The sequence below is a fragment of the Gopherus flavomarginatus genome, chromosome 2 (genome assembly GCF_025201925.1).
Source record: "Gopherus flavomarginatus isolate rGopFla2 chromosome 2, rGopFla2.mat.asm, whole genome shotgun sequence".
NCBI classification, from domain to species: domain Eukaryota; kingdom Metazoa; phylum Chordata; order Testudines; family Testudinidae; genus Gopherus; species Gopherus flavomarginatus.
Genome location: NC_066618.1, coordinates 116,506,473 through 116,534,395, shown reverse-complemented (window position 1 = coordinate 116,534,395; position 27,923 = coordinate 116,506,473). Strand labels below are relative to the sequence as shown.

General features: G+C 41.2%; 2 protein-coding genes across 17 annotated transcripts in view; one reads left to right on the top strand and one right to left on the bottom strand.

Moving 5' to 3' along the window:
- Positions 1 to 212: 212 nt before the first annotated feature.
- CCDC127 (coiled-coil domain containing 127) lies at positions 213 to 23,607 on the bottom strand. Of its 16 annotated transcripts, none has more exons than XM_050942858.1 (6): positions 23,504 to 23,607; positions 21,804 to 21,938; positions 20,535 to 20,619; positions 19,989 to 20,057; positions 17,228 to 17,356; positions 213 to 3,816 (listed from the first exon to the last, which is right to left on the bottom strand). In XM_050942858.1, the coding sequence occupies exons 5-6, from the start codon at positions 17,346 to 17,348 to the stop codon at positions 3,146 to 3,148; spliced, it is 792 nt and encodes a 263-aa protein (XP_050798815.1). In that variant the 5' UTR covers positions 17,349 to 17,356; positions 19,989 to 20,057; positions 20,535 to 20,619; positions 21,804 to 21,938; positions 23,504 to 23,607; the 3' UTR covers positions 213 to 3,145. The 16 variants fall into 16 exon arrangements, with proteins under 16 accessions (XP_050798815.1, XP_050798814.1, XP_050798820.1 ...); XM_050942857.1 differs by lacking the exon at positions 23,504 to 23,607 and adding an exon at positions 23,014 to 23,081; XM_050942863.1 differs by lacking the exon at positions 23,504 to 23,607 and adding an exon at positions 23,014 to 23,081 and having other exon boundaries at positions 21,884 to 21,938.
- SDHA (succinate dehydrogenase complex flavoprotein subunit A) overlaps positions 23,216 to 27,923 on the top strand; it is a 32,924-nt gene continuing 28,216 nt past the window's right edge. The window contains exon 1 of the mRNA XM_050942851.1: positions 23,216 to 23,323. Coding sequence (XP_050798808.1) covers positions 23,255 to 23,323 — 69 coding nt within the window. The 5' untranslated portion in view covers positions 23,216 to 23,254. The remainder of the gene's footprint in view (positions 23,324 to 27,923) is intronic.

Here is a 27,923-nt window from a genome sequence, read left to right as displayed (position 1 = left end):
TGGCTGAACTGTTTCTTTTTCATGCCAGCTGATGTCATCTATTGGCAGGGATCAAATTGCCAGGGATCAGTCTGGTGATGATTATTTGTTGCTTCTCTTTTTGTTAAAAGAAAAAAATTCCAAAGCGTTTTCAAAGTATGGCCTGTCCTATATCAAGAGATCAACCCCTCACCCATTGTCCGGTAACCAACCAACCAACCCCATGAAACAACGGAGCAAAATGTTGATTTTTTTATTAACTGTTAATTGAAAACTGTAGTTTAGAGACATAGTATGAAATGTTCTGAAAAAGATCCTTATACCCTACATTATATATGGACATTGCAAATCAATTACTTCCCCAGACCAAAATTTGAAGCGTAAGGGACAAAATAAAGCTTACAGTGGAACTTCCAACAAAACGTTATCTATTGCGAGCAAGAGTTACAAAAGTGCCTAAGAGATTTAGGAGCACAAGTCCCATTAAAAGTCAGTAGGACTTGTGCTCCTAAACCTATTATGTACTTTTGGACTTCCCCTCTGAGTCACTGTCCTGCCTTCATTAACTAATCTAATGTTAAACAAATGTAACTTTGAAGAATCTTATATTTACAAAAATAGCTCTATTTTACTAACTGGCATTTTGATACACTGATTACCTCACAACATTGTATTAGGAATAAACCAAACAATGACACAATTTAAATACTAATATAAACTGAAAAATCTTTTGCCCTCTCTGCTCTCTCCTCTTTTTGTAAATGTTTTTGAGTTGGTATCAGTGATAAAACTATAGAAAAATGTAAACCAAGATGATAAACATTTTGGCCTTTTTCAAAAACGTAGTAAAAATTTACAAAGCTTAAGTGTGTATATTGGGTATATATTTCTCATTTTTATCAAAACAGAATTATTTTTAACCTTAAGAGGAAAGGTACCTACAATTAATAAAAGGGTTATTGACAGGAGAAAAATATTGAAAACCGATATCCTTACTTAAGTTAAAAATAACATTATTAAAACACAAAGAATTTTTTAAAAATTACTTTTCACTCTTTAACTTAATTTTAAACTCCGCAGGATTGTGTCTTAATTCATACCAAACAAATGGCAGTCTATCAAAATAGAAATGGGTGCTCATTTTTTATCTTTGTATTTATCTCAGATTTGACAAAAAAGACCTGGGCCCTGCCTTACATGGAGATCTACTACAATGGATCCCTCAGCCTGTGCCAGCGCTGCTCTGTGTGGATGCAAGGGTCTGGGATAGTGGGTCTTGATGTAGGACAGAAGCCCAAATCACGTCCAATCTGGATTTTAGTAGTTTAACTTTCAGGTTCTTATGAAGTAGGACAATGCTGTTCATCTATAGGAGAAAATCAAATCAAATTAAAACACAAATGAAAAACCCACTGCCTGAGTACCTCGGGGAAGTACAAAGGAAACCCTGGTATAGTGCATTAGCCTTTTACATTTTCTCTATTTCTTGGGAGGCAGCCAGCTATTATATTAATGTGCAGTTATAAGAACACAGATAGACAGAACCATTGGCATTTGGAAAATATCCATGGATATGCTTCTGCTGATTTAAGTTTCTGTAAATGACAGTTGTTATACAACTTTTATTTTAGGTCAAATTTAGCTCAAGTTTGTCACTTTAGCATATTTCATTTTCTACCTAATGTTAGACATTATGCTATATTAGTCCTAGAGATCAATAAAATTAATTCTGAAATAATCAGTTACTGCTCATCTTGCTGCAATGTAAACAATATTTAATAGAAATTGACGATATAAACATCTACAAAATCAATTTAAAACAGTTACTTTACTTCTCAGTTACTGTATATCCATTTTCCTTTTGCTCTTTTTTATGTAAGTGATTAATGTTTTCTCCTTTTGCAGAAGAGAACAAACATTTCAAGAGGCACTTTAAACAGGGCAGACTTGAAAAATGAAAGCCTTTATATTTTATTTTCTGCACTCCTCTACTGTTGTTTTTATTTGTCTGTGAATAAGTAATTTCCTCTATTTAATTCTACAGTGAGGTCAGAATCCTGGGCTGATTACCCCATGACTGAAATACCCAGATGAGGGAAGTCAAAGAGGAAAATTCCATGAAAATTTCGTTTGGTCAGTTACTTCCCCAAAATCAATCCAGGGGATGGTTTTGCTCCATGCCCAACTCCTCACTGTGCATGAACCAAGGTAATATCCCACACTTGATCTGGGGGGACTACTTATAAGGATAAGGGGGTTGCTTACTCTCTACAGCCAATCAATCCTTGAAATCTCTGCTGCGTGTGATGATGGCTTTTATAATGTTGCTATCTGTCTACTAGAGATAGGCTTAAAATAATCAACCCATTAGAGATCAGTCAGTCAATGCAATAGGGCCTTCAGCAATACCAATGTGGGCAAAATCCAAACTGGTAACCGAGACCTGAAAGGAAAAATAAGTGATTAAATGTTTTACTTTCCCATTGTATGAATTCCCCTTAAGTGGCAACTTTTAGATTATAACTCATATGTAATCCTGATTTAAGACCAATCATGCCCTCATTATCATTAACATCAGTAAGCATCAAAGTCTTTGTTTTTATTTTCCTTCTGTATTATTTTAAATAGCATTCTGTCTTTGTATTTCAAGCAAATATTTTTATGTATAATGTAGTATAAAGTGACATTTGCACATCAACCATGGAAAACAATTCAAATCTAATTTGAAAACATGATTGCACTTTTTTCATTGGTACAGAGAAAACATCTCACGCCTAAATAATATACCAAGAAATCTCACTATTACAGTCACTTCCGAGTACTTTCCTGAGAGTTTTGTTGCACAAAAACATGAAGTGGTACTGCCATGCAGGAAATCAGGAGTTGGGAGCATTCTCTGCTAGCCTGGCTGTGAACATAGTCTTTCAGTTGACATAGTCTCAGAGTAAACTGCGCTGCTTAGTGAGCATTTGTTGTTGGCCCATCAATGGAAAGGCACCAACAGTGGAGACACTCTGATGGATGGGGAGTACTGCAAATGTGGTTGCAATGAGAAGGGGAAAAACAGATTAATGTACTACAGGGAATTAGAAGCTTTACAATACCAGCGAGTCATTATATACTACATGTGCCATACTGCATGAAATGCTACCACTTTCCCCACACATTATTTTTCCAACAGGGCCTTCTCTACTTTCTTGAACTTTTTTAATTCAACAGTTAGTTCCCAATATCTGAGATAAAGCCACATTAGTTTTCCATTTTGACGTTTGTTTGTGTTCAGCACATTACCACAATGTGTATCATATTTAAAAATATCTTTTAAACCATTTTCCATTTCTATTTCCATAGCAACAGGATCAGTTGCTGCTCTAATTAGCAAATTTTTCTCTATTTCTAGCCGCTGGTTTCTGGGCAACACAAAACTGCAGTAGATATCTTGTCTTTCTAAAAGTGCTTCTTCAAATTCTTTTATTACAATATTAGCTCTCTTTTGCCATTGTGCTTCCTTTGCAAGACAACTCTGGTACAAGGCACCTGCTGCCCCTGAGTGCTGCAGAACCTGTTTTTCTTGCTCTAACTTTTCATATTCTTGTTCTAGAACTCTTCTTTCTTCTACTAATTTGCGACTCTGGGAGATCAGGGCTTCACGATAACTCAGGGTTCTGTTGTGTTCCTTTTCAAGCTCCAACTCCAAGTGAGCAACTGTGCGACGATTTTCTGTGATTATGTCACGATATTTTGATTCAAGATCTCTTTGTACAGATGTTAGTCTTCTGTAATATTCTTTTTTTTCTTTTTCTATCTCTTTCTGAGACTCTCTGGACCAGATCCAACCTGTCATACATAAAACAAATTTCACATGTAAACAAATATGTATAGTATTGATAATCAAAATTATTGAAGTACTTCACAAAGAAGTTCCGTTGCTACTGTTAGTAGTAACTTTTTTTTTTAGTCCCCAAGGACACAAAGGGTGAAGTTCACTTCAGTTCAGATGTCCCACAAAACTGAGAAGTTGTATAGTCTGTGTTATACAGGAAATCAGACTTGATCATCATAATGTTCTCTTCTGGCCTTAAAATCTATGAATCTACATTTCTAAACCATAAGAATGGCCGTACTGTGTCAGAGCAATGGTCCATCTTGCCCAGTCTTCTGACAGTGACTGGTGCCAGATGCTTCAGAGAGAATGAACAGAACAGAGCAATTTATCGAGTGATCCATCCCCGATCGTCCAGTCCCATCTTCTGGCAGTCAGAGGTTTAGGTACACCAAGATCATGGGACTGTCCCCCTGACCATCCTGGCTAATAATTACTGATGGATCTTTCCTCCACTAATTTATCTAATTCTTTTTTGAACCGAGCTATACTTTTTGCCTTCACAACATCCCCTGGCAACAAGTTCCACAGGTGGAATGTGAGTTGTGTGAAGATGAACTTTCTTATGTTTGTTTTAAAGCTGCCTCCCATTAATTTCATTCTTGTGTTATGTGAACGGATAAATAACATTTCCTTATTCACTTTTTTCCACATCATTCTTGATTTTGTAGACCTCTATCATATCCCCGGGTCATCTCTTTTTTAAATTGAACAATCCCCTTCTTTTCACTCTCTTCTCACATGGAAATTGTTCCATACGCATCACTTTTGTTATCTTTCTCTGGGCTTCTCCTAATTCTAATATCTCTTTTTTGAGATTGGGCAACCAGAACAGCACGCAGTATTCAAGGTGTGGGTGTACCATGGATTTATGTAGTGGCATTATTGTTTTTACAGTCTCATTATCTATCCATTGTCTAGTGGTTCCTAACATTGCTAGCTTTTTTGCACTGCTGCTGCACCCTGAGCAGGCGTTTTCAGAGAACTATCTACAATGACTCCAAGATCTTTCTTGAGTGTAGCAGCTAATTTACACTCCCATCATTTTGTCTGTATACATGTTGGCCAATGTGCAGTACTTCACATTTATCAACACTGAATTTCATATAACATTCTGTTGCCCAGTCATCCAGTTTTGTGAGATCCCTTTGCAACTCTTTGCAGTCATCTTTGGACTTAACTATCTTGAGTAATTTTGTACCATCTGCAGGTTTTATCTGGAAAAAGGTGCAAACAGTAAGATGGCTAAACTTGCAGCTGATACAAAATTACTTAAGATAGTTAAATCTAAAGCTGATTGCAAAGAGTTGCAAAGGGATCTCACAAAACTGGATGACTGGGCACCACAACGGTAGAGATTTTCCAGATCACTTATGAATATGTTGAACAGCACTGGTCCCAATACAAATCCTTGGAAGACCTCACTATTTACCTTTTTCCATTTTGAAAACTGATAATTTATTCCTATTCTCTTTCCTATCTTTTAAACAGTTACAGATCCATAAGAGGACCTTCCCTCGTATCCCAAGACTGCTTTACTTGGTTTAAGAGCTTTTGATGTGGGACCTTGTCAAAGGCTTTCTGAAAGTCCATGTACACTATATCAACTGGATCACCCTTGTTCACATGCTGGTTGACATCCTCAAATAGATTGATGAGGTCTAATTTCCATGGTGACTCCTCCCCAACATACTGTATTTACTTATGTGTCTGACAATTCTGTTCTTTACTATAATTTCAACCAATATGCCTGGTACTGAAGTTAGGCTTACCAGCCTGTAATTACCAGGATCATCTCTGGAGGCATTTAAAAAAAAAATATTGGTCTTACATTAGCTATCCTCCAGTCATCTGATACAGAATCTGATTTAAGTGATAGGTTACATAAGACAGACAGTTCTGCAATTTCATATTTGAGTTCTTTCATAACTTTTGGATGAATACCATCTGGTCCTGATGACTTCTTATTGTTTAATTTATCAGTTTGTTCCAAAACCTCCTCTGATATCTTAATCTGAGACAGTTCCTCAGATTTGTCACCTAAAACATATATGCTTCTCAGCATACGTGGGGGAAGGAAGTGATGCTGAGGAAGCAGTTTAGGGTTTATAGATAAGCGGTTCTATGGCCCCTAACTTCAGGGTCTGAGGTTGGAGTTTTGTGAGCAGGGTGGGCTAAAAAAAAACAAACATACTTTTCCTCTCAGTGTGAGGCACCAGTTTGGGTCTTGGTGGTCACAGACCTTCTCTCTCTGACTCTGGAGATGGGGGTAGGCTCAGACATATAGCTCATCACGGCAGTAGTCCTGAGTTCTGTCAAGGCATGATAGTAAAAAGGAGAAGTGTATAACCAATATCATTTCCACAGGACAGCTGAGAGCCCTGGAAAGAGTCTGTTCTGATGGTAATTCCTGGAAGAGGCAAGTACACCCATTTTTATTTTTATAATCCTTTGCTTTGTAATGAATTTGAGGCAGAACAGAGGAACATCTGAATCAATATATGAGGCTGTGAGAATGTACTCCTGCTTTTATGGTCACACTGAAATAGACTTAAAGGCCAAGTAACTTTCTGTTCACATTTTGAGGACATGCTTTTTTATTGTTCAGCCTGAGACAATCATGCTATGCTGAAAATTTATAATTATTCCCTCAGAAAGTTCATGGGTGAACTGTTCTTCAGTATTAGAATTCTGGTAATCAGACACTAAGTATTCTCAGATATCAGAGATCAAACATAATTCCACTAGACTGATAAACACACAAAAAATAGCACAAAGTCCAATCTTACAAGGGGTCCACATGCAGAAGTCCTATTGATTTTGATGGGAGCTACTTGGAAGGCACAATTAGGAGCACAGGAATTAGCATACTGGATCATACCCAAAGCTCACCTAGTCCTGTATCTTGTCTCCAACACTGGCCAGCACCAGAAGTTTCGGAGGAAGGTGTAAGGACCCCAGAAGGAAAACATATGGAATAATCTTCCCCCAACATTAGGTATCATCTTGTTCTCTAAAAGATTTGTTAGCATTATTTATTACAACATTGGATATTTTTCATGTCCATGTAAATGTCCAATTCCTTTTTTAATCTTGTTAAATTCTAGATCTTACTGACTTCCTGTGATGATGAGTTCCACTGTTTAATTACCAATGTATGTGGAAGTTTTTTTTTTCAAGTTTGAATTTGCCACCTTTTAATTTAATGTCCTCTTGTTCTTGTGTGACACAGGGAGAACAGAACTTCTTGATCTATGCCATTCATTACTTTATATATTTTTATCATATCACCTATTATTCATCTCCTTTCTAATCCCAGTCTTTTCAGTCTCTCTTCCTAAGAGCTTTTCCATGCCCTTGATCAGTCTCATTGCTCTTCCTTGAACTGTATCTAATTTTGCAATATTCCTGAGATGGGGTGACCGGTACTGCACACAATATTCTAGGTGAGGCCACATCAATGATTTGCATATTGACATAATATTCTGCATATTATTCACTATCCTATTTCTTATGTGTCCCAATATCCTGTTTACTTTTTTGACCACAGTTATGCATTGAACAGAGGTCTTAATTGACCTGTCTACAGAGACACCAAAGTCCTTTTCCAGAGCTAATACAGTTAATTTTGAACCCTTTAAGGGGTATGAGTAGGGTGACCAAATGTCCCAATTTTTTACGGACAGTCCCGATTTTTGGGTCTTTTTCTTATATAGGTTCCTATTACCCCCCACCTCGTCTCGATTTTTCACGTTTGCTGTCTGGTCACCCTAGGTATAAGTAATCTAAATTTTCCTCCCCAGTGTTCATTACTCGGCATATAGTGACACTGAACTTCATTTGCCATTATGATGTCCAGTCACTTTTCTTGCTGAGGTTTCTCTGAAGTTCTTCACAGTTCTTTTTGGTCCCCACTAATGTAAATAACTTTGTGTCATCTGCAAATTTTTGCTACCTCACTAACTCATGCTCCTTTCCAGATCATAAATAAGTATGTTTAACGACCTGGGACCTAGTATGGAACCTGGAGGCACCCCACTACTCACCTTTTGCCATGATGAAAATTAGCCACTTAATCCTACTCTGGTTTTTGCCTGCTAGCCAGTATTTGATCCATGACAATACTCTGCCTGCCTCTCATATTACTACTACTCAAGCTCTTTAACTGCCTCTTGTGAGGCATCTTGTCAAAGCCCTTTTTGGAAGTCCAGATAAATCTCAACTGGTTTTAATTTACCTACTACATTACTGACACCTTCAAAAACAGAGCTTTGGAGCTGAGCTCCGGCTCCACTCCAGCTCCAGGCAAAAACCTGCAGCTCCACTGCTCCAGAGCTGCTCCGCACTCCAGCTCCGGGCTCCGCTCCAAAGCCCTGTTCAAATAATTCCAGGAATTTTGTGAGACATGATTTTCCTTGGCAGAAACCATGCTAGTTAGACCATATCATATCGTGATCTTCCAGGTATTGTGTTTTATTTTATTTTTGTCTTATTGATCTCTGACAGACTGACAGTATCCTGTAATATAGATTTGTAATATGGTGAACAAATCTATGGAATTAAGATGAAGTTTTAATTTAATTCAGTAAAGTTTAATTAAATTTAACATCTTTAGAGTTCATTGTATTAAAAATGCAAGTGAGAGATTGTATGGAACTTCTTTAGCATGAAGACAAAATTAATGCAATCTCTGGATGGCATTAGTAACTTCTAAGGGCCTTCTGGAACAATATTTGTGAAGTGGATTCCTAGGCAGTAACTTGAAGTGAAGGCAATGCAAATGCTCTTCTCTATAAGCCAACTTTTTGAAGATATGCAGGAGGAGATAGACTCACTGTACACTAATTACCAGTTTTTGGAAACTCCAGATCAAAGAGCCCTGAATTGTATAAGGGTGGGCTAAACTTGTCATGAGTATGCTTGTTATAAACTGAAGCGGTGATGAATTTATAATCACAAGGAATCCCCTGGGGTTGGGGCTTGGAGGACTGCACCTGCCAGAATCCATGTCAGGATTGGAGTGGATTCTGGTAAGCTTATTACATTTGTGTATGTTCTTTTGTTTTTAACATGTTTTGCCTGTAGTATTTTTTACCTTAAGAATAACATAAGCTTGCATAGGAAGTGTTATGTGGTACCGTATAACTATAGCACTTACACCCCTTAATGGTCTGAAGAGAAAAGGCAGGTCTGTTTAAGCAGACTGTTTTTGCTGGGACTAACTGAGTGAAAGCAAGGAACTGTCCCAAGGGAGTGAGACATGGGTCTCGGTCCAAAAAGACAATGGCTGAGGAGATGGAAGCATGACAGTGGGTGCCCTTGCTGGACCACTCAGGAGAAATACAGGTGCAGTTGCCCTGAACTGAGACAATCTCTAATTCCCCATATCACCACTTAGAGACACTTTTTTAAAAATACAGGAACATTTACTGCCCTCCAATCCTTTGAAACAGTGTGTGTTTTTAATGAGTTTGCATATTTTTCTTAGCAAATCAGCCACTTCATGCTTCAGATGCTTCTGAAGTCATGGATGGATACCATCTCAGCCTGATGATTTATTGTTTTTTAAATTATTAATTTACTCCAGTATCTTTTTTTCTGACACATACAAGATTGGAGCTAGAATCAATATGCTGGAAAAATTGTACAGATGTGTAAACAGAGATTAGTTTTCATGAATTATGATCTAAGATTTAAAAAATTAAATCTCAGTCAATACCTGTCTATTAATTTGCAATCAGGTCAGTTAAGTCATCTGAGTAACTCTGTCTATAGGTAGAGTTTTCTCACAATGGAATTAGGTATATTTATTGCCTTGAAGGTACAAGAAGCCCTTGAAATGAAGATTTCTGGAAAGACTTCAAATCTTACATCAAGCACTGCCCAACTTCCTATCTATATATGCATTTGTCATGTGGACCCACCACTTTTTTTCTGTCAACTGTACAGTTGAACCATAGGATCTTTATCTAAAGTGAAGTAGGTAGGAATGGTAAGATGAGTATGAAAAATACCCCCTTATCAAGAGGATGTTACAAAGAATAGTCCTGTAAAAGGTTCAGGCATCAGCCAGCCCAGTGCAATAGTCCCGAAGTAACCATTACTATATAGTACTATAAATATATATTTCTTTTTAAAGAAAAAAAAAGCTTCCATTCATGGAGATTGCAGACAAATCTAGACATAGAAGAAAGATAACAGACAAAGGAAAAGGGAGGAACAAGATGTAAAATAAATAGTATGAGTCATATTATGGGAGGGTGGTAAAGCAATAGTTACAGTTGTCAGATATTTGTGTTTAACAGAGGCGAGAAAGGAAGTATCTTCTACATTGTGTTTTTTTTTATAAAATAAATAGAGAGGGAATGAAGGCTCTGAATTTTCTGACATTTGAATTTGTTTAAAATATGTGTTTCACTCAAGTGTCATCTTTTTTTCAGAACCATTTTACAATGAATACATGGACACTTTCAATATAAAACTTCTAAGGCATATAACTGAATTTCTGTAGTTTACACAAATACTGATTTTATATTTTTTGCTTTTGTAATTTGGGTGTTTTATTTCCCCACAACTGATTTAAGCTAATCCAGTTTCAATGTGCTGAATTAACTCTGATAACATTATTTGCTAGGCAGTGAGCTGTATTTACACAACAGCACATTTTTAAAATTCTAATAGGCCATTTTACAGCTTTGTTGTCAGCAATTTCAGAATCACCCATTTGAAATCACAGTGATAAATGATGATAAATTTTGATAGGCAGTGTCCTATATCTTTTGCTGTAACAACAGATGTGCAGGTTGCAATAGCTGCATTCAGGGTGAACACTTCTCTATAGTTGAACATTCACTGCAGCCATCACTAAACTGTCATTCTTTGTAAACCACGGGATTATCTTTTTTTTTATTTCTCATCTTTAATGTATGCAGTTTGTTTTTTCTGAGGGAAACTGATGCAAAAATCAACCTTTGTTTAACTCCAACATTCATAGAAGATGGACACACTTGTTTAAACATTTCTTAGGAAAAAAAGGAATTTTGTGTTCATACTTTCAGTGTGTCCTCTTTGTATGTATGTTGGCCTTAGGCTGTATGGTGGTTTACCACAAGGGGACTGTAATAGGATAGCTGGCCCATTCAATGAAACTGCTCTCAGTTCTCCTGTTCCAGACCAGGTGCTCTCAGTTGGGCCAAATGAGAGGTCATGGCAGCACCCAGGGGGCTACAATAGGCCTGGAGAGAAAGCAATCTATTGAGTCAGAGAAGACTGGTTCGGTGAGGAAGAGCAGAAGATCAAAACTATCAGAGAGAGAAGGTGGTTCCTGGGAGAGGGCTGAAAGCAGAGAGCAGCAAGAGGGGTTTGCTGGTTGGTGTCCCCAAGATAGAGAGCCAGGGCCAGAGGGCTGAGGGCAGGAGGAGCAGGAACAGAGGGAGAGACCTGCTGGCTCTAAGCTGAAATCAAGGGCCAGAGAGGCCTGAATCAAGGGGCAACAGCACATGGGCTTACCTGCTGATGTTCCCCTGCTGGACAGCTGATCCCCAGAAGAACCAAGAGAGGGCCAGGGGGAGCAAGGGATGCTTCCCTAGCAAGGATGCTTCCAGCGGAGAGGCTGTGGGAGTTTCTGTGCAAAGAGCAGGGTTGCTCCCCAGAAGGAAGGATTGAGATGGTTGCCAGGCAGGGGGACAGAGAAGAACTTACAGAGTCCAGGTATGGTGAGAACAAAGCTGAGTTTTAAAGACTACATGCGTGTGTGTAAGAGAGAGATGGATTATGTTTTGGGCATTTTGATTATGGACTATTTGCACTATGTTTTGGTTAATAAACTATATTGATGGACTAGAAGATAATCCTGAGGACCCTAGAGGGAAACTGAGGTGAGGGGCCACTTACAGGGTGCCTTGAGGCCACAAAGGGTGGGGGGGTGCACCTGCGAGGAGGCCATTCATTTACAGACATGTTAAATTGTTTTGTTTTCTTCCAAAATATCAAACAAAAAACCTCTCTTATGAGGACATATAATTTTAAGATGTGTCCTCCTATGTATGTATATATGGAGTTAAAACTCTATGGTAATTTGATGCCTTGGACCTTAACAATGTGTTCTGGAAGAAGGATAATAGGTAAGAGTTGATATGACTCACATTTGTGTATGTAGAGAAACAAAAGTGTTTGACTATAACTGTATATTTGCTAGCTTTTCAGTAGTTGAGGAAAATATTAAGAGTAGAACACAGCAACTTTAAATGAACAAATTTTGTTTGTGTTTATGACATAGTGTAGTAAGTGACTTACAAGTTCTAGTACAGTACTTTTAAAGAGAGACTGGACTAGGGTAAGAAGGGAATAGACAAAAAACTGGAAGTATATGGTGGAAAGCAAGACAGAAGATTTGAAGTAAAAGTGAGAGATCCAGAAAGGACAGGTGGGTTAGTGATGGATCGCCGTGTTGATTGGAAAATGTAAAGATGAAATCGCTCCTCCTTTGTGACTTTACCAATTTCATTCTCAGAATTCTGCATTTTATTAACTGATTTAGAAGGGAAGTGGCCAGTAACTTGATGATGAAAATTTTCAAGGCAGCGGAATAGTATAGCATAGTATAGATTCATATACCAGAGTAAGTAACATGGCTAGTCTTAAAAAGATGATGTTTTGGGTCAATGAATGATGTGAAAGGGATCCATAAAAAAGTTGTCTGTTTCAGGAAGTGTAAGGAGATGGCTTTTTTTCAGGTTCAGCAATTATTGTTATGCTACATTCTTATAGGTAAAAATAAGGTTAAGTTACACATACTCAAAGTTTGTGATATAAATCTTTCATTTGTTTTAAACACTATTCTAACTGATAATCATTGGGCAGAGGTCCAGAATAAACAGTTTAGAAATTTCTCTACCTGCCTTTTCAGAGATTATTAAAGGTGACCTGCAAAGGTGACTTCCTTTTCTTAAGGGAATTTGCCCTGTTTTCCTTTCTTCTGATGTATTAAAAAATGTAAGCTTTTTTTCCTTTAGAAACTAAAGACAGGTTTAACTTTTTTTAACCTTAGAAATATCAGGAGCATCAAGTCTTATTAGCACTGGAGAATCTCAAGGAAGTACCTAGGATATTTACTGTAAGTTTTAACACCTTAAGGGGTGAACGTATTGAATTTTAACAACGTTTTCCTTTATTCACGCTATTAGTTACTGCAGTTAAGACGGCATTAAAAACAAGTTTTTAAAAAGTCTGAGTCACTTTCACTTGCTAAGTTTTCACTCTCTATCACCATTTCACTAGTTTTCTAGTCTTCACAGGAGGGGCTTCCAGCCTAGACAGGCCTTGAATTTCTAACATTAACAATTTGCTTGGTGTAGCGGGGACCTCAGGCCTTCTTCGTACATCAAAAGACAGAAAAGGCACAAGCCCAATGTTTTAGCCTTCTGCAGGCTACCTTTAAGTTCCATTTTCAAAGAGGATTCATCTGGACACATTCCTTCCCTGCCAAATCCTGCATACAGTATTCTCTGCAGTCTAACTACAGAGCATTGCCTCCCTTCTTCAGTGAGTTATCTGAAACAGTGCAACTATGCTGTTGAAAGTAATAACATAATTTTAGAGCCAGTCCATGGATGTACTAGCTCCACCTTCTGTGGGTTCCCCCCAGTTACCGCCCCAACATGGTGCACCTTCAGAATGGAGCTTACTAAAATATTGGTTAAATTCTACTTGCAACCCTGACTGCAGAGGAACTGAGGGGGACAACTGCCTTAATACTCTGTCTGTAACTTTCCACAACAGGATCTCAAATCACAATACAAATATTGAAGAACTTAAGCATCACACAACCTCTGTGAAGTAATAGTATCTTAGATATAGAAAATCTGATGAGGATGACTCAGGAACTTCCTTTAAAAGTTATTTCAGTGTCTGACAGACCTCACTGTTTAAAATCCTGCAGTAATTCCAAGAGGATGGATTAGATGATCCAGGAAGATCTTTCTAGCCATAGGCTCTAAGTCTGATAGCTGCACTCTCCAGTTTCAGGCTCATATTACTTTGATATCCAGGATTTTTTTTTAATTCTTTTCTTTACAAGGTACATACACCTAGAATCCATAGTATATAAATAGTACACATTTTGAAAAAACTGGTAACACTGCTTAAGTAACTTAGAAGTCTCTACAACACTCATTAAAGCACAGAAGCCTCAACAGTAAGATGATGATTAACAGACATTTTAGGTTACAGGAAACGTTCCTATAGTGTGTGTACCTATGACAGATTAACTTTGAGAGAACATAAGAGTATTTTGAGCTATTTATTGTCCTTACTCTGATCAATTTACAGAGCCAAAAAGAAAGAAGTTATTTTTAAGCATGGAAGGAATAATCCTGCATTCCTTGAGCACACCAAACCACCACTCAGTCAAACAATACAGTATTCAAAGAATGTGAATTACTGTACAGGGCTGCTTAGAACTCTCATACAGCTAGACACTGAAGTTTTCCACAAACAGAGCAATTCATTGGATAATTTTTCACATTGTAGTTTCATGCATTCTGAAAACATACAAGATAAGTGCTATTCACCACAGGTAAATAAGTTTTACAGTCAAACTGCTTGGGTAGGGAATAGCATTGTATCGGTGGGGCTCCCCATCTCTGACTTGGGTTTCTAGGCACTATCACATTTGACTCAAATATTCTGAAGCACAACATAAAAATGTTATAACATGGCTTCCATACACATCATCCACTTCACCAAGATCTCAAGCCTCCTCATCCAGCTCTTATACAGACAGCTCCACCCCATCTTATGCATGGAACATCCTCCCTGAACTGATCCTTAGGGGTTACTAAGCTGTCCTACTTCAAATCCTTCCTCTAGGCTCACCTCTGCAGCAATGCCTAGATGAAAACTGCTAGTTAATAAAGGCTAGGTTAAGGGACAACTTGTAATAGACTTTTTTAAAGAATACAAATATGTATATATACAGGATTTATAAACAACAATTTTCATTATATTCCTCTTTTCCTACCATTCATGTCACTTCTAGCCCATATCCAAGGGCTTAAGGCAGTTGTTCTCAAACTACAGGGCAGGCTTTGAACGGAGGCGTGAGCTGTATGGTTTTTTTTTTTTTTTGGGGGGGGGGGGGGCGGGAGGGAAGAAGAGCTCTGCACATATTTTAAAATTATGCAAATTATATTTGTCAAATAAATGTGGAGGCTCCAGCAAGGCATTGGGGAGCACAGGCCACTGGCTACACAGAGGTGGGAGATCACTTTGCATCTCCCTCCACGAAACTGACTCTCAGCACTGAGGCTGCATCCAACCCTGATACAGTGCAAGTACAGGACCTGCCCTAGAAACACCCCATGGCCCTCCCACTCTGTTCCAAGTGCACCCGGCATAGGCAGACAGGCTCAGCAAGGCAGGATCCAAGTGTGGAGGGGGAATCCAGGTGTGAGTCAAGAGAGAGTTCTCTGTGGGGCAATCTGGGTGCAGGCGGCTCAGAGAGGGATCCAGATGGGGGAGCGGATCTGGATGCACAGAGGCTTGTTGGAGGGTTGTGGGTGCAATGGTAATGGGACTCTGCAGGGGTTCCAGGTGAAGGGAGCTGGGGCTCAGCAGGAGGATCTGGGGATGGGGGTGGATAGAGATTGAAAGCGGGAGGTCTGGGTGTGTGTGGGGCTCAGTGTGGGGTTCCAGATGCTGGGGGAGTGGTGCTCAGTGGGGTGGGGATCCAGGTGCAGCGGCTTGGGGTTCAGTAGGGTGAGGTTCCAGGTGTCAGTGGCTTGTTGAGGTGGTCCAGGTGAAGGGAGAAGGGGCTTATCAGCGGGTGGGGTGAGGGTCTGGGTATGAGGGGGTCTGGATGCATGGAGGTTGGGCAGATGGAGGAGCAGCTCCTTGTACAGGGATCCCTCCCCTGCAGCTGGGGAGCGATGGGTGCAGGAAAGGGTGTGTGTGGGGGGGGTTGTTGCACAGCTTCCTACAGCTGGGGGAGAAATCTGGAGGTAGGTCTGACCCAGCCCTGGATGCCATGCAAGGGAAGAGGAAGTCCCATCCTCCCCAGCCCAGCTGGGACTAGCTGCTGAGCCCAGTGCAGAGTAAGAGCCACCAGCAGGGTCTTGCCCAGTCCCACCCCCCAGTGATTTACTTCTCTGCTGGCTGCCCTGGGCACCTGAAAAATACTTCTGGGGAGGGTCGCATAACTGCACTTGTGGCTTCCTCATCAGAAAGCCGTTTTTCTGTGGAGGAGCAAAGAAATCTGCAGAGGACATAAATTCTGTGCATGTGCAGTGGCGCAGAATCCTCCCAGGTGTAAGCAGTGCAAAAGGAAGGAAGCAATGGGGCACTAAGTCTGCTGTGAAAAGTGATATTGACAAATATCACTTTTCATATTGCCACCTTTACTTCTGTGCTGTTGCTGGCACGGCACTACCTTCAAGGGCTGGGCACCCAGCCAGCAGCCGCTGCTCTCCACTCTGCCTTCAGATCTGGTGGAGATATATGTGCCAGGGCAGGAGGGGGAGAGAGAAGTGGAAAATACTACAGATACAAAGAAGGGGGGGCCTGACCAGATAAGCTTGAGAACCACTGGCTTAAGGGGCTTTGGACAAAGTCCTTAGACTGTAGACACTTTGGTGCAGGGGCTATGTCTTCATGTGAAATTGCAATGCAACTAACACAATGGAGTCCTCATCTCTATTAGAGCCTTGTGTTTTCTGATAATAGTGAGGTTAGACGACTTGCCCAGGGTCACTCACTCTATGGCAGAATTAGGAACAGAACAGAGGTCTCCTTCCTCCAACTCACATGCCTTAAACACAAAACTTTCCATTTCCCTTAAAAGAGGCAAACTATGGAGGAGCAGAAAGGATGAATGAGAGAAAGGGAAACACTATACCAGCCTACAATTTTTTTTCTCAAAAAAGCACAAAGGTAAGTTAGCTTGTGTAGACAAATGTATGTATTAGTATTTTTATATATTAGCCTTCCTTTACCTGCACATACCAGTCCTCCTAAGCATACATCCCTTCCCTGCTCTCATGTCTGGAGTACATTATGGGCTATGGAATATTTATATTTGGAGAACCTGATTTTATTTTTCCCCAAGTAGGGTTATTCACCAAATTCTCTCATCTTCCTTCAAAGGCTCTGAGATGACCCTCCTCCAGCTAGAAAGAATGGCTGCATTTGGCTTTCCACTGGATTGTGGACAAAAGAGGGGTTGCTGGAGCAGTGTAATGCTGCATGAACCTTTTGGTTCCAGAGAACTCAGCAGCCAAGTCTGATCCCCCACACATAGCAAGACATTGTATTTCCACTAGAATGCTGGGCCTGATCAGAAAAATCTGACTATTAAAAAATATTACTTACGAAATGCAGCCAATCCCAGCATTGGAACCAACAAAGCATAATTCCATTTGTTTCCATCACCACCATTATCCCTTGGATTAGGTTGGATATTCCAGTTTGGAGGATCATTTAAATTATTCATGGAGACACCTTTAGATTAACGGGGAAAAAAAGTCATGTCAGTGGTACCAGTGATTAGGGGAGGGCGCTGATAGCAGTAGGTAACGTGGACAAGTGCACCTATCAAAACCACATCTAATACTTGATTCAGTATTTCTCTTTTAGATTCTGGAACAAACTGAAACTAAAGATATGGATTTTTTACTGTAAGGGTAATTAAACACTGAAACAAATTATCAGGAAAGTGGTACATTCTTCATCACTTGGAGTCTTTAAGGTGTAGTCTAGTTGAACATAAGCTATTGGACTCAGTGCATAATCACTGAACAGTCTGTTACCTGTGTTATGCACACTGGTGGTCAGACTAGTTTTGCTAATGAACTCTTCTGGTCTTAAAGTTTATTAACCTTACTCAATCTATTCTTTGATAATAAAATTAGTTCCAGTCAGTAGACAAAGGGCCTAGCACCTCAGAAAGCCAATTTCACTCAAGCATGGAAACAAGTACTGTAACCAATCCATAAAGCCAGCACCTGTTCTTTGAGTCCCATTGCTGCTGTAACACATATAAAACCCCCAACCAATTAATGATGGCTAGGATGGTAAGCAGGTGGGGATAACTGGCACTTTGGTAAATTTTAAAAACTTGAAAATGTCTGATGTTGTAAGTGCTTTGGGATAGAGAACTAATATAATGAAGCCCCTGTCCTACTGGTGATCTCTGGACACTATATTTGGCACTCTGTACCTCAAAGCAGTACCCTGGAACCCGCATATTCACCATCATATAATTATATGTTTTGTACAAAGTATGCTTTGCGAGGCATCACTTTAAAAGTCTTGATCTGTTGAACATTAATATTCTGTTGGATTGTTTGCACTATCATATGTGAGGTTATGAAGTTTTGCACTGTGTTACTGAAATATGTTGTGAGGTTAGGAACACCCACAACCAGCCTTTCAGGTAAAGCAATCGAGTAGCCAGACATGCTGATGGCCCGTTAAAAGAGAATCTACATTCCCAATGACCATCCCAGAAGAATTCTGAGAAAGAGCATTGTAGACAATGGAGAATGCTTGACCAATGGGGGTGGACCCCCACGTCACAAGCATAGATCTTTCCAGCAAGCTGGAAGAAACTATAAAAGAAGGGGAAGTGACATCATGACTTGGCCTCACTCCCTGCACAACTCAACATCTGGAAACACATCTGGAGGACAAAGACTTTGAACGCTGGTGGGTGGTCCTGGGCTGGAGGAGAGTTCCAGCCTGTGTATTGAAGTTCTCAGACTTTGTACTATCTCTCAGGATGAGACACTGCTTGATTCCAACCCGGTTTACTTTATAAAATTTAGACCGTGAATTTATTTTATTCCTTAGGTACCCAACTTTGATCTCTATGCTTACTACTTATAATCACTTAAAATCTATCTTTCTGTAGTTAATAAATCTGTTTTATATTTTATTTAAAACAATGTGTTTCGGTTGAAGTGCTTAGGAAATCTCATCTCAGTTTATAATGGCTAATATATACCCTCTCCACATCGAAGGAGGGGTGGACTTGGTAATGAACTTAGACTGATCAGGCTTCTAACCAGGGCAAGACGGTACAGTTCTGGGGTACAAGGCTGGGAAGCTAGGGGGGAATTGGCTGGAGCCTCTCTGTTGTTGGTTCATGAGTGAGTGGGAGCATTCATGTAACTCGGTTGGTTGTATCTGTGCCTATGAATGTTTGTGTAAGTGCAGTGCCTGCCACAGGTTTTAGCTTGCCAACAACATCACAGTGTGAGAGGGGGCCCAGTAGTCCCATAGTTCAGGCTGCACCCCGGGAACCCTGTCATACTATAGTCATGTAAATAAAAGTAAAAGCATGAATCCAGATGCTATAAAAGTTGCCTTTAGATGGAAAACAGATTGGGTTATTGGTTAGTTTGGAGTTGCTTTCTTCTCATAAGACCAAAAGTTTCAACTATTCCCTCATCCTCCCTTTGGAAAAAAAAACAACCCACAAAAAGCTGATTCTTCCTTTAAGAGCGTTGAAAGTAAGATGTGTATGGCAGGAATAACTGCTGCAAAGAAAAAAAATTGCCTATTGGTAAAATTATTTAAAACAAGGCTCCATTTGGCTCTCCATTGCAACGCCACTTTTTTAATCAGCCACACAAAAGAGGGGTTGTGGAGCAATGAGGTCCTACCTGCTGTATCTACAGTGCTCCATGAATCAGTCCAGAGAGTTTCCTGGTACAACAGGAAATACAATTTAAAGTAGAATAGTGTGGAAGGAATTGCTTATACAGCTGAAGAGAGTGAAATTACTGCTTGTGAAAGATGTGGTCTCAGTTGGAGTCAAATAGACAGGCACTAACCCAATTTGGCCACTGTATTGTACAGAATTATCAAGGGGAGAGAGAAGTTCATCTCCATGCTATTTCAGACCTATGTATTTCTGTGGAGATTGTCAACATGGATCACAGCTATATTATTTGTATTACTATAGCACCTAGGAGCCTTAGTCCTGGACCCCACTGTATTAGGTGCTGTACAAACACAAAAAAATCATCCCTATCCCAAAGCCCACACAATCTAAAATTTGTCAATATGTCCACTGAAAACTGGACTGCCAATAGCTATATCTGATAAAAGAAGCTGAGCAGTTACCCACCTCCACTGCTGCGTGTTACGCAAATATGATGAGTCGTTATCCTCTCTTGTAAAGATGCCAAAACAAGTACTTCCAAAAAAAAAAAAAAAAAAAAAAAGAAGTTAAAAAAAGAAAATAAATCTTCAGAGTTTCAGGGGCTTTGTAATGTGTTTAAGCAGATGTTTACACCACAACTTAATTACCAAATATATATTCATATTTTATTACATCACAAAGCAAATATTCTTCATGTTGAAGGATTGTTCTAAAACAGATTTTTTTAAAGGGAAGTTCTATTGGTTGTAGAATATTTTTTCTGTCATTTCAGGACCTCTAAAATGCCATACTTCCAACACAACGATACCTTAAAAGTATTCTACATTTCCTTCTTAGAATGGAAAGTGAACATGGCTAAAAGTGTTGGCACAAGCCAACTTTTAAATACCAGCAATGTTTTGTTATGTTAATTAATCGTGATGCCGAAAAATCTTTACAAGAAAGAACTTTAGCATGGTAGTATATCAAGAAAAAACAGAAAGATGCCCCAGAACTTTGAGATGTACTTACCATCTGTTTAGCAGACTTAGGTACAACGTAGCCACTTGCCTAGAAAATAGGACACTGCAGCATCTTTAATAAAGTTATTTTAGACCTAAAAATAAAATGATTGCTTTAGTAACCAGTTAATTTGCTAGATTATGATTTTAAAATATGAACATTTCATCTTTATTTAAAGTGATCAGAGGTGAAATCAGAGCTCTCTGATAAGGTAGAAGTATAGAACAGGTTTTGCTGGGGATGATGGAGATGGTAACACCTTTCTTAGAACTTTAGACCAACAAGCAGGTCCTTCAGATATTTCAGACCTTGTCCCATGATATGGGGCAGGGTCTGATTCTAAAACAAATTCTTCTTTACAGACATGAAAGGAGCAAAAAACCCTACTGCAATCAACTATAATTTTGGTTTTCCAAATCAAAGTCCGTTATGGTATAACCCATATATGCAAGACTTTAGTACAATGGAGTCCAAGAGCTCTCGCTCTAGCACTGGGCAGTGATAACAGAGTTGGGTAGAACTGATGGATTTAGGACCTCTCCTCACATTCGCCCCCCTCACCCCGAGTATAAGCATTTGTTAATTGTGTTAAGATGCTTGTCGCCCATCTAGGTACTGATTTCACCTCATCACTGCAAACCCCGAGCACCCTCGACACTGCAAGTCTACCACAGTGCTAGCCCACAGAGAGGAGTGGGATGGGAGCTCTTGCCAGGGGTGGGCTACTTTGCCCTTGAAAGGGCTGTAGTGAAGTCCAAGTGTTAGCTGGATGCACAATGATACTTCCAAACCCCAGACTGAAGTGCCTAAGTCTCAAGTTAGTCTCCTGCAGGGCTTGGCAGGAGTTTTGGGGATCACTTAGTAAGTTTTCAGTGTAAAAGTTCCCCTCCGCATCTATGTTTCAGCCTCTCCACTTGTGGCACCTATCTCTCACCTAATTCCAGAGTAATTCATGAACCAGAAGAATATTTGCCTTCTGGCGTTTGCTGGCCTATTTCACATGCAGGGCCTGGTCTTGTATATGTACTCAGAGGCTGCCAACCAGATCAGGTACCATTCAAAATCTGACCAAAGGAGGATGAGTTGGTGCCCCTGCCCCCGTACTTTTAGGTCAAGCCCAGGAGTTAGAGCGGTGATTCTCAACCAGGGGTACACGTAACCCTGGGAGTACACTCAGGTCTTCTGGGGGTACATCAACTCATCTAGATATTTGCCTAGTTTTGCAACAGGCTACAAAAAAAAGCACTAGCGAAGTCAGTACAAACTAAAATTTCATACAATAACTTGTTTCAAAGTAGCAGCCATGTTAGTCTGTATGCGCAAAAAACAGGAGTACTTGTGGCACCTTAGAGACTAACATTTATTTCAGCATAAGCTTTCGTGGGCTACAGCTCACTTCTTCGGATGCATGAACTGGAACACACAGACAGAAGATATTTATACATACAGAGAACATGAAAAGGTGGAAGTATGCATACCAACTGTAAGAGTCCAATCGAGATGATTTTTTTTCTCCTGCTGATGATAGCCCATCTGTGACCATCGCTCCTCAGCTGCAGGGGGATGGATCCCAATATAGGGAGCTTCTCCTCCATCCACCCAACCCTTGTACATCCAGACCCCCTCATACCCAGATCCTCACCCCACCCTCATAACCTCCCAGATGAGCCCCTCCCCCTGGACCATCCCAATGAGCCATCCACACCTGAATTTGCACCCTACCAAGCCCCAACCAGCTACACCTGGATCCCCACTCCAGAGCCCCACTCCTCCAGCATTTGGACCCCCCCAAAACCCAGAGACTCACTTTCAAGCTCTATCTCCTTCACACCCAGATCTCCCTGTTAAGCCCCAACCCCCTTCACCTGGCCCCCCCTGTAGTGTCCCATTACCATTGCACCCAGAACCCCCTGTGCACCCAAATCCTCCATTGAGCTGCCCACACCCAGAGTGCCCCACAGAGAACCCTCTCAATCCACACCCGGATCCTACCACACTAAGCCCCTCCACACTTGGATCTGCCTGCTCACATGGGCATGGGGCTGGGGGGAGGTAGGGACCTGGGGCAGGCCCGGTCCTTGTGCTGTGTCACGGTTGGGTGCAGCTGAGGGGAGAGGGAGCAGCACCAGGTGAGCAGCATCTGTGCAGCCAGTGGCCTGTGCTCCCCAATGCCGTGCTGGTGCCTCCACAGTTATTTGACAAATAAAATCTTACGGGCAGAGTTTCTGGGGGCCGAGCCCCCTCAGCAGCACTTGGCAGATCCGGGTCCAGTGACGGGACGGGGCAGGACAGGCCGCGCGCGCAGAGTCTCCCCAGGGCCAGACCGATCCGCCCGCGGCGGCGCCCTCGCACTCACCCAGAGCCCCACGCGCTGGAGGCGCAGCCCAGACTCTCAACAGCGCTTCCCGCGCACAGCCCGGACCGGCCGAGGAAGAGGCGACACCGCATAAACCGCCACAGGCCCAGCTGAGTAACCGCCGCCACTCACCTCACCTGCCAGCAGGTCCAGCCCCCACCTCCCCGGACCAGCCCATTACAACGGGAGGGGGGACAGGACTTTCCCCCGCTCCCCGCACTGCGTTGGCGCATCACGAGACGCTCGAAGCCTGGTCGCACGTCACGCTACCCTCCCCCGGCAGTTGGTCTCTCTCGGAGGCTCGCGCTGGTAACAGCGCGGCCAGCCCCGCCCCCACGCATGCGCAAGTGACTGACGCTGCGGACAGGGCGAAATGGCGGTGTCAGCTGGCGCGGCGTCGCGGGGGTTAGCGAAATGGCTGTTCCGACCCCCGGCAGGAGCGGTGAGTGCGCCCCGCCTCGCGGGCAGCCAGCCCCTGCAGTAGGGTGGGGTCGGGATCGGCGTCTCCCGGGGCGGGAGCTGGTCAGCCCGCGGGGGGCCTCGCAGACGTGTCTAACCGGCTCGCCTAGCGCGCGCACGCGGCGGTGAGGGGAGCCACGCGCTGCCCCGCTCCCCCTGTTACCCCCTCCGCTCCGGGCAAGAGGCCGCCGGCTCGGCCCCTCCTCTGTCGTGGCTGCGCTGCTGGGGCGGGGGGCTGCCATGGGTGTCTCGTGCCTGAGCTCGCCGAGCCCGAAGATCAGACCTGGGATGTTAAAGCCCCGCCCCCCCGAGTGCCCTTGTAGCGAGAGGGGCCGGCCCTGCACTCTGCTGACACGAGCATTAGCTGCCACCCCAGTCTGAATAGACACGAACAAGGACAGAGTGGGAGAGAACAGCGAGGCGCTGCGGGGTAAAGTGACTTGCCCAAGGTCATCCAGCTGGTGGGAGGCAGAGCCAGGTATAGAACCCAGCCCCCACGGTGGTGTCCTGTCCAGTGGCCTTCTGCCTCCCCAGTACCCCCTTTGCCTTTGTTTGAGCAGGTTGACCATTGACACAAGGCCTGTGCGCCTGTACACTCTGTTCCTGTGGTATCTCCTTGGGCTTTAACCTCAGGTACTAGGGATGCAGTGGCAGGAGTTTAGTTCTTGAGAAGCAGTGTTTTTTTTTTTGTTTTTGTTTTTTGTTTTTTTAGCAGCCTGATTAAACAAGTGGGCAGAAGAATACAGCAGTCATGTTGGTGTGTTAGTAGAAAGGCTTTCAAAGAACCTCCAGTATCCTCAAGTAGACCAACATGGCTTGGCTCTTTTGAATAGCCTGGTGTTTTATTAAACAAAAAGGCAACGTGTATGAGGTTTTATTGGAGTCTGGAGTATTTCATCAGTTGCTTTAAATGAATTAATAGTATTTTTCTATGAACAAATATTTGAAAGTTACATATATTTAAAGTGTTTGGAGTGGGTTTTTAATAAAGTGAGGAATTATATATGAAAACAGATAATATGCATCCCAGCTCCCCTGAAACGACACTTCATGCTTTTCATTCCCCCCTCACTTTCTTTCCTCTACCTGCGGTGAGTTAGTTCTTGTCTTATTTTTACTCCATTGTCACAATGAAATTAACAAAGGCAGGGTAACTAGTCCTTTCATTAGTAGAAATTTCTATGGTGAATGCTTCTCAGCTCTGAGCTAAGATCGAGTAGTACCTAGAGGCTTTAAGTAGGATTGGGACTCCTTTATGTGCTAAGAACAGTAACTAACAAAATGAGATACAGTCCCTGCCAAGACAGATTAACAATCTAAATAAATAGGGCGGTGAGGATGTTGAGGCACAGAGAAAAGTGACTTGTATAAGGTCTCCTAGCTTCCAGGCCTGTGCCAGGATGTCTCCACTAGCCAGATTAGGAGAGGGGGTTGGTAGGAAAGGCTGTTGAGTGACAAATAGCTTCATCTAACCTTTCTTAAATTGTTTTCTGCTCCAAGAGTTTCCAGATACTCTGGTTAACTGAAGATGTTTCAAAACATGTCATTCTGTGGTGGTATAAATAATATTTTTCAGTGACAGTTATGGTTCTTGGAATTTTGCATTCTGAACAAGAACAACAAAGTTGTACAGAGATGATTCCCAAAGGGGGAAAACTGATTTTAAAAAGACTAAAACTTATTTCTGGATTTAGTTTCTGCAACAGCCTAAATAGTGGAGCCATTTTGCATAGGGATATATGCTTAATTACAGTTTCAGTTTTGTGTTGCAGTTTCCCTATTGCAGCCAAAACTTTTTTATACTCACTCAAAACTAATATTGAAAAGAAGTGATGGCTATAAGTGAGAAATATTGGAAATGAGCCAGTGACTTGAATGCATTGATTTTTAAAGCTTTTATATGAAAGAATTAAATAAATAGGAAAGAAATGTGTGCCTTAATGTAGTGGCCCATAACATTTTCCACTGAATTTTAGGGAACTCCAAAATGTTAACTTTAGAGATAGAATAAAGAGAAGCAGGCTGGCCTACAAGTCACTTCCCCTGCTTTTCTGCCTGGCTGCAGAGGAGCGCAAAAGAAAAAAGGGGGGGCGGGGGGGAAGGCAAGGGCGTATGTTAGAACAGGACATATGTTTCCTGCCTGTTGCTGGAGGATGCTTTCTTAGTTATTGCTGAAGAGTTAGGCTGGTTAAGCAGAGTCCTTTCTCTCAGCTATATGGGGACATTCTACCTTTCAGCTTGTCACCTTCCTCTGCTTGACGGCTGAGTTCAGAGTGCAAAGGACAACCTGGAAGGAGAAAGTCTCCTGTATAGGAGCAGAGGCAGCAACTTCCACCATTGCGTGGAACAGGCTGTGAGGAAGACTGTCCTCAGACCTATTAGAAGAAGGAGGGAAAGGAGCTTTCTAGAAGAGGGGGAAAGATTGAATTGTAGTGTTTAGGCAAACAGGAATAATAAAACATTTTGAAGCCTTGCCTACCTTTCTTTAGTTGTTGGAGCCCTGCTGTTTTGAATTTACATAATATCAAGGGAGCCAAAAATAATGAAGAATGGTAGTATGGTAAATTGGATGCTTAGTGTGTGTTGCATAATGTTCTGTTATATAAAAGGTTACAGTAACCTTTTATATAACAGAACATTATGCAACACACACTAAGCATCCAATTTACCATACTACCATTCTTAAAATCACGTTTTAAAATCACAATTGAGTAACTAAATGCTCTTGTTTTTACATATGTTTTCATTGGTTAAATTTATTTTGTTATAAAGGAAACTTTACATAGTTTAATTTTGAAAATGGCCAAAACAAAAAATTCGTGGGACATTGAAGTATTAGGTGTGGTGAAAATGCATGTTGATAATACTTACCTACTTCAGAACTAGTATGCAAATGTAACTGATTATCACTTTTCCTGAGTATTCCCCACATATGTCTGCATAGCAACTAGACACCTGTGGCCAGCATGGGCCAGTTGCAGGTTTTTCTTTGCTTTATAGACTTTACCCCCCCTCATTTCTAGTTGTATGTATGACACACAAAGGTTTCATAATTTGGACTGTCCACTAACTCAGGATTTGTGCAGCCAATGAATATGCAGTAAGATGATTCTGATGAGATCTTTATCCTTGTTCTGTAGGCCTCTGTGCCGCATGTTTCTGAACAAAGACTCCAGAGTATATACTGCAGAAATGTTCATACATACCTTCTGCATCTTAAATAGGAACACCACCACAGCTATAATTTGTATTCAGAAATCTGAGCTTCAGCAGTTATGATAAACAGGAAAACGTTGAAAACAAACCTGCTAAACAGTTCATTTTGTTATCCCATTTCTATAGCCTCCTAATTCAGGGGGAAATATTATGAATGTTTGCAAATTATACAGATGGAAGGTCCCCACAGTGGTTAGGATTGTATTGACTTGCAAATAGTTTGAAAATCTACCTACTTTTGGAAATTCAAACTAAATGTTCCAGATTCTACAGTGTGAGATAATTGGTGCATAATTGATTTAGAACCTAGGCCTGGTCTACACTACAGTTAGATAGATGTCCGGGCAGCTTACGTCGACCTAACTATGTAAGCATCTACTACACTACGCAGCTTTTAATGACATGGCTGTGCTACTGCCGCCAAGCTGTGCCACTAAAAAGCATGCACCATGTTGCTGTTTGTCAGCAGGAGAGCACTCCACCCGAAAGAGCGCTGTTCACACTAGCGCTTTTTGTCGGTAAAACTTTTGTTCCGGGATATGTGTGTGTGTGTCTTAACACCCTGAATGGCGAAAGATTTGCCAACAAAGTTCCCGTGTAAACAAAGCCTAAATTTTTGCTCCCACTGACAGAACTCACTTACTACTCTGCCTTAATTCCACCTCCATGAGAGCCATAGAATTGATGTCAATGTAGTTAGGTCGACACAGTGTCAGTTTAGACGCTGGGTTATTTGCATAGACTGTTACTGGCTTTCAGAAGCCATCTTACGATGACAGTTAATTGGTGTAAGCGCTCTTGGTGAGCATGCACACCATTGGTATGAACAAAGTGTAGATAAGCGCAGGCAATGCAATTAGCGTGATGGCTGTATGCTGACGGAAATTAGATTGGCTTAATTTTGTTCTGTAGAATGCAGTTAGTTACTATGTCACGTAGCAAAGTGTTTCTGTAAAATAAGGATATTAAATGTTACAAAACTGAACAGTATTGTGGGTTTTTCTTGAACATCAAGATTCAGACTGTTTCCAGCCTGCCCTAGACTTGCATGTTGGATATCAACGAAGACCCTGATTCTGAAGCAGAAGCTTGTGTTGGGATGTCATGTAGTTAACAGTTCATTGATTTGGGTGTTAAAACATGTAAAAGAAGGAAAATAGGTCAGTTAACTTCTTCCTGTGTTTTAGGTTGTAAATACATTTTATAGTTGGTGGAGTCTTCAAAAATATTTGCTTGTCACCTTTAGTAAAACAAAGCAAGAAATAAACTGCTTGGAATTGCTTGGCTGCCAGTTAGGAGTTTTCTTTCTGCACAGTAAAGCTGTGCTATCAATCAGTCTGAGCAATAAACGAGGTAAAGTTATGTTA

What these genes read in the sequence shown, in the direction of transcription:
- CCDC127 (XM_050942858.1), bottom strand. Translation starts at nt 17,348, where the DNA reads ATGAATAATTTAAATGATCCTCCAAACTGGAATATCCAACCTAATCCA. An exon ending in GCTGGGATTGGCTGCATTTC is followed by an intron (nt 3,817 to 17,227) that starts GTAAGTAATATT and finishes TATGTATGACAG; the next exon opens with GTTGGATCTGGTCCAGAGAG.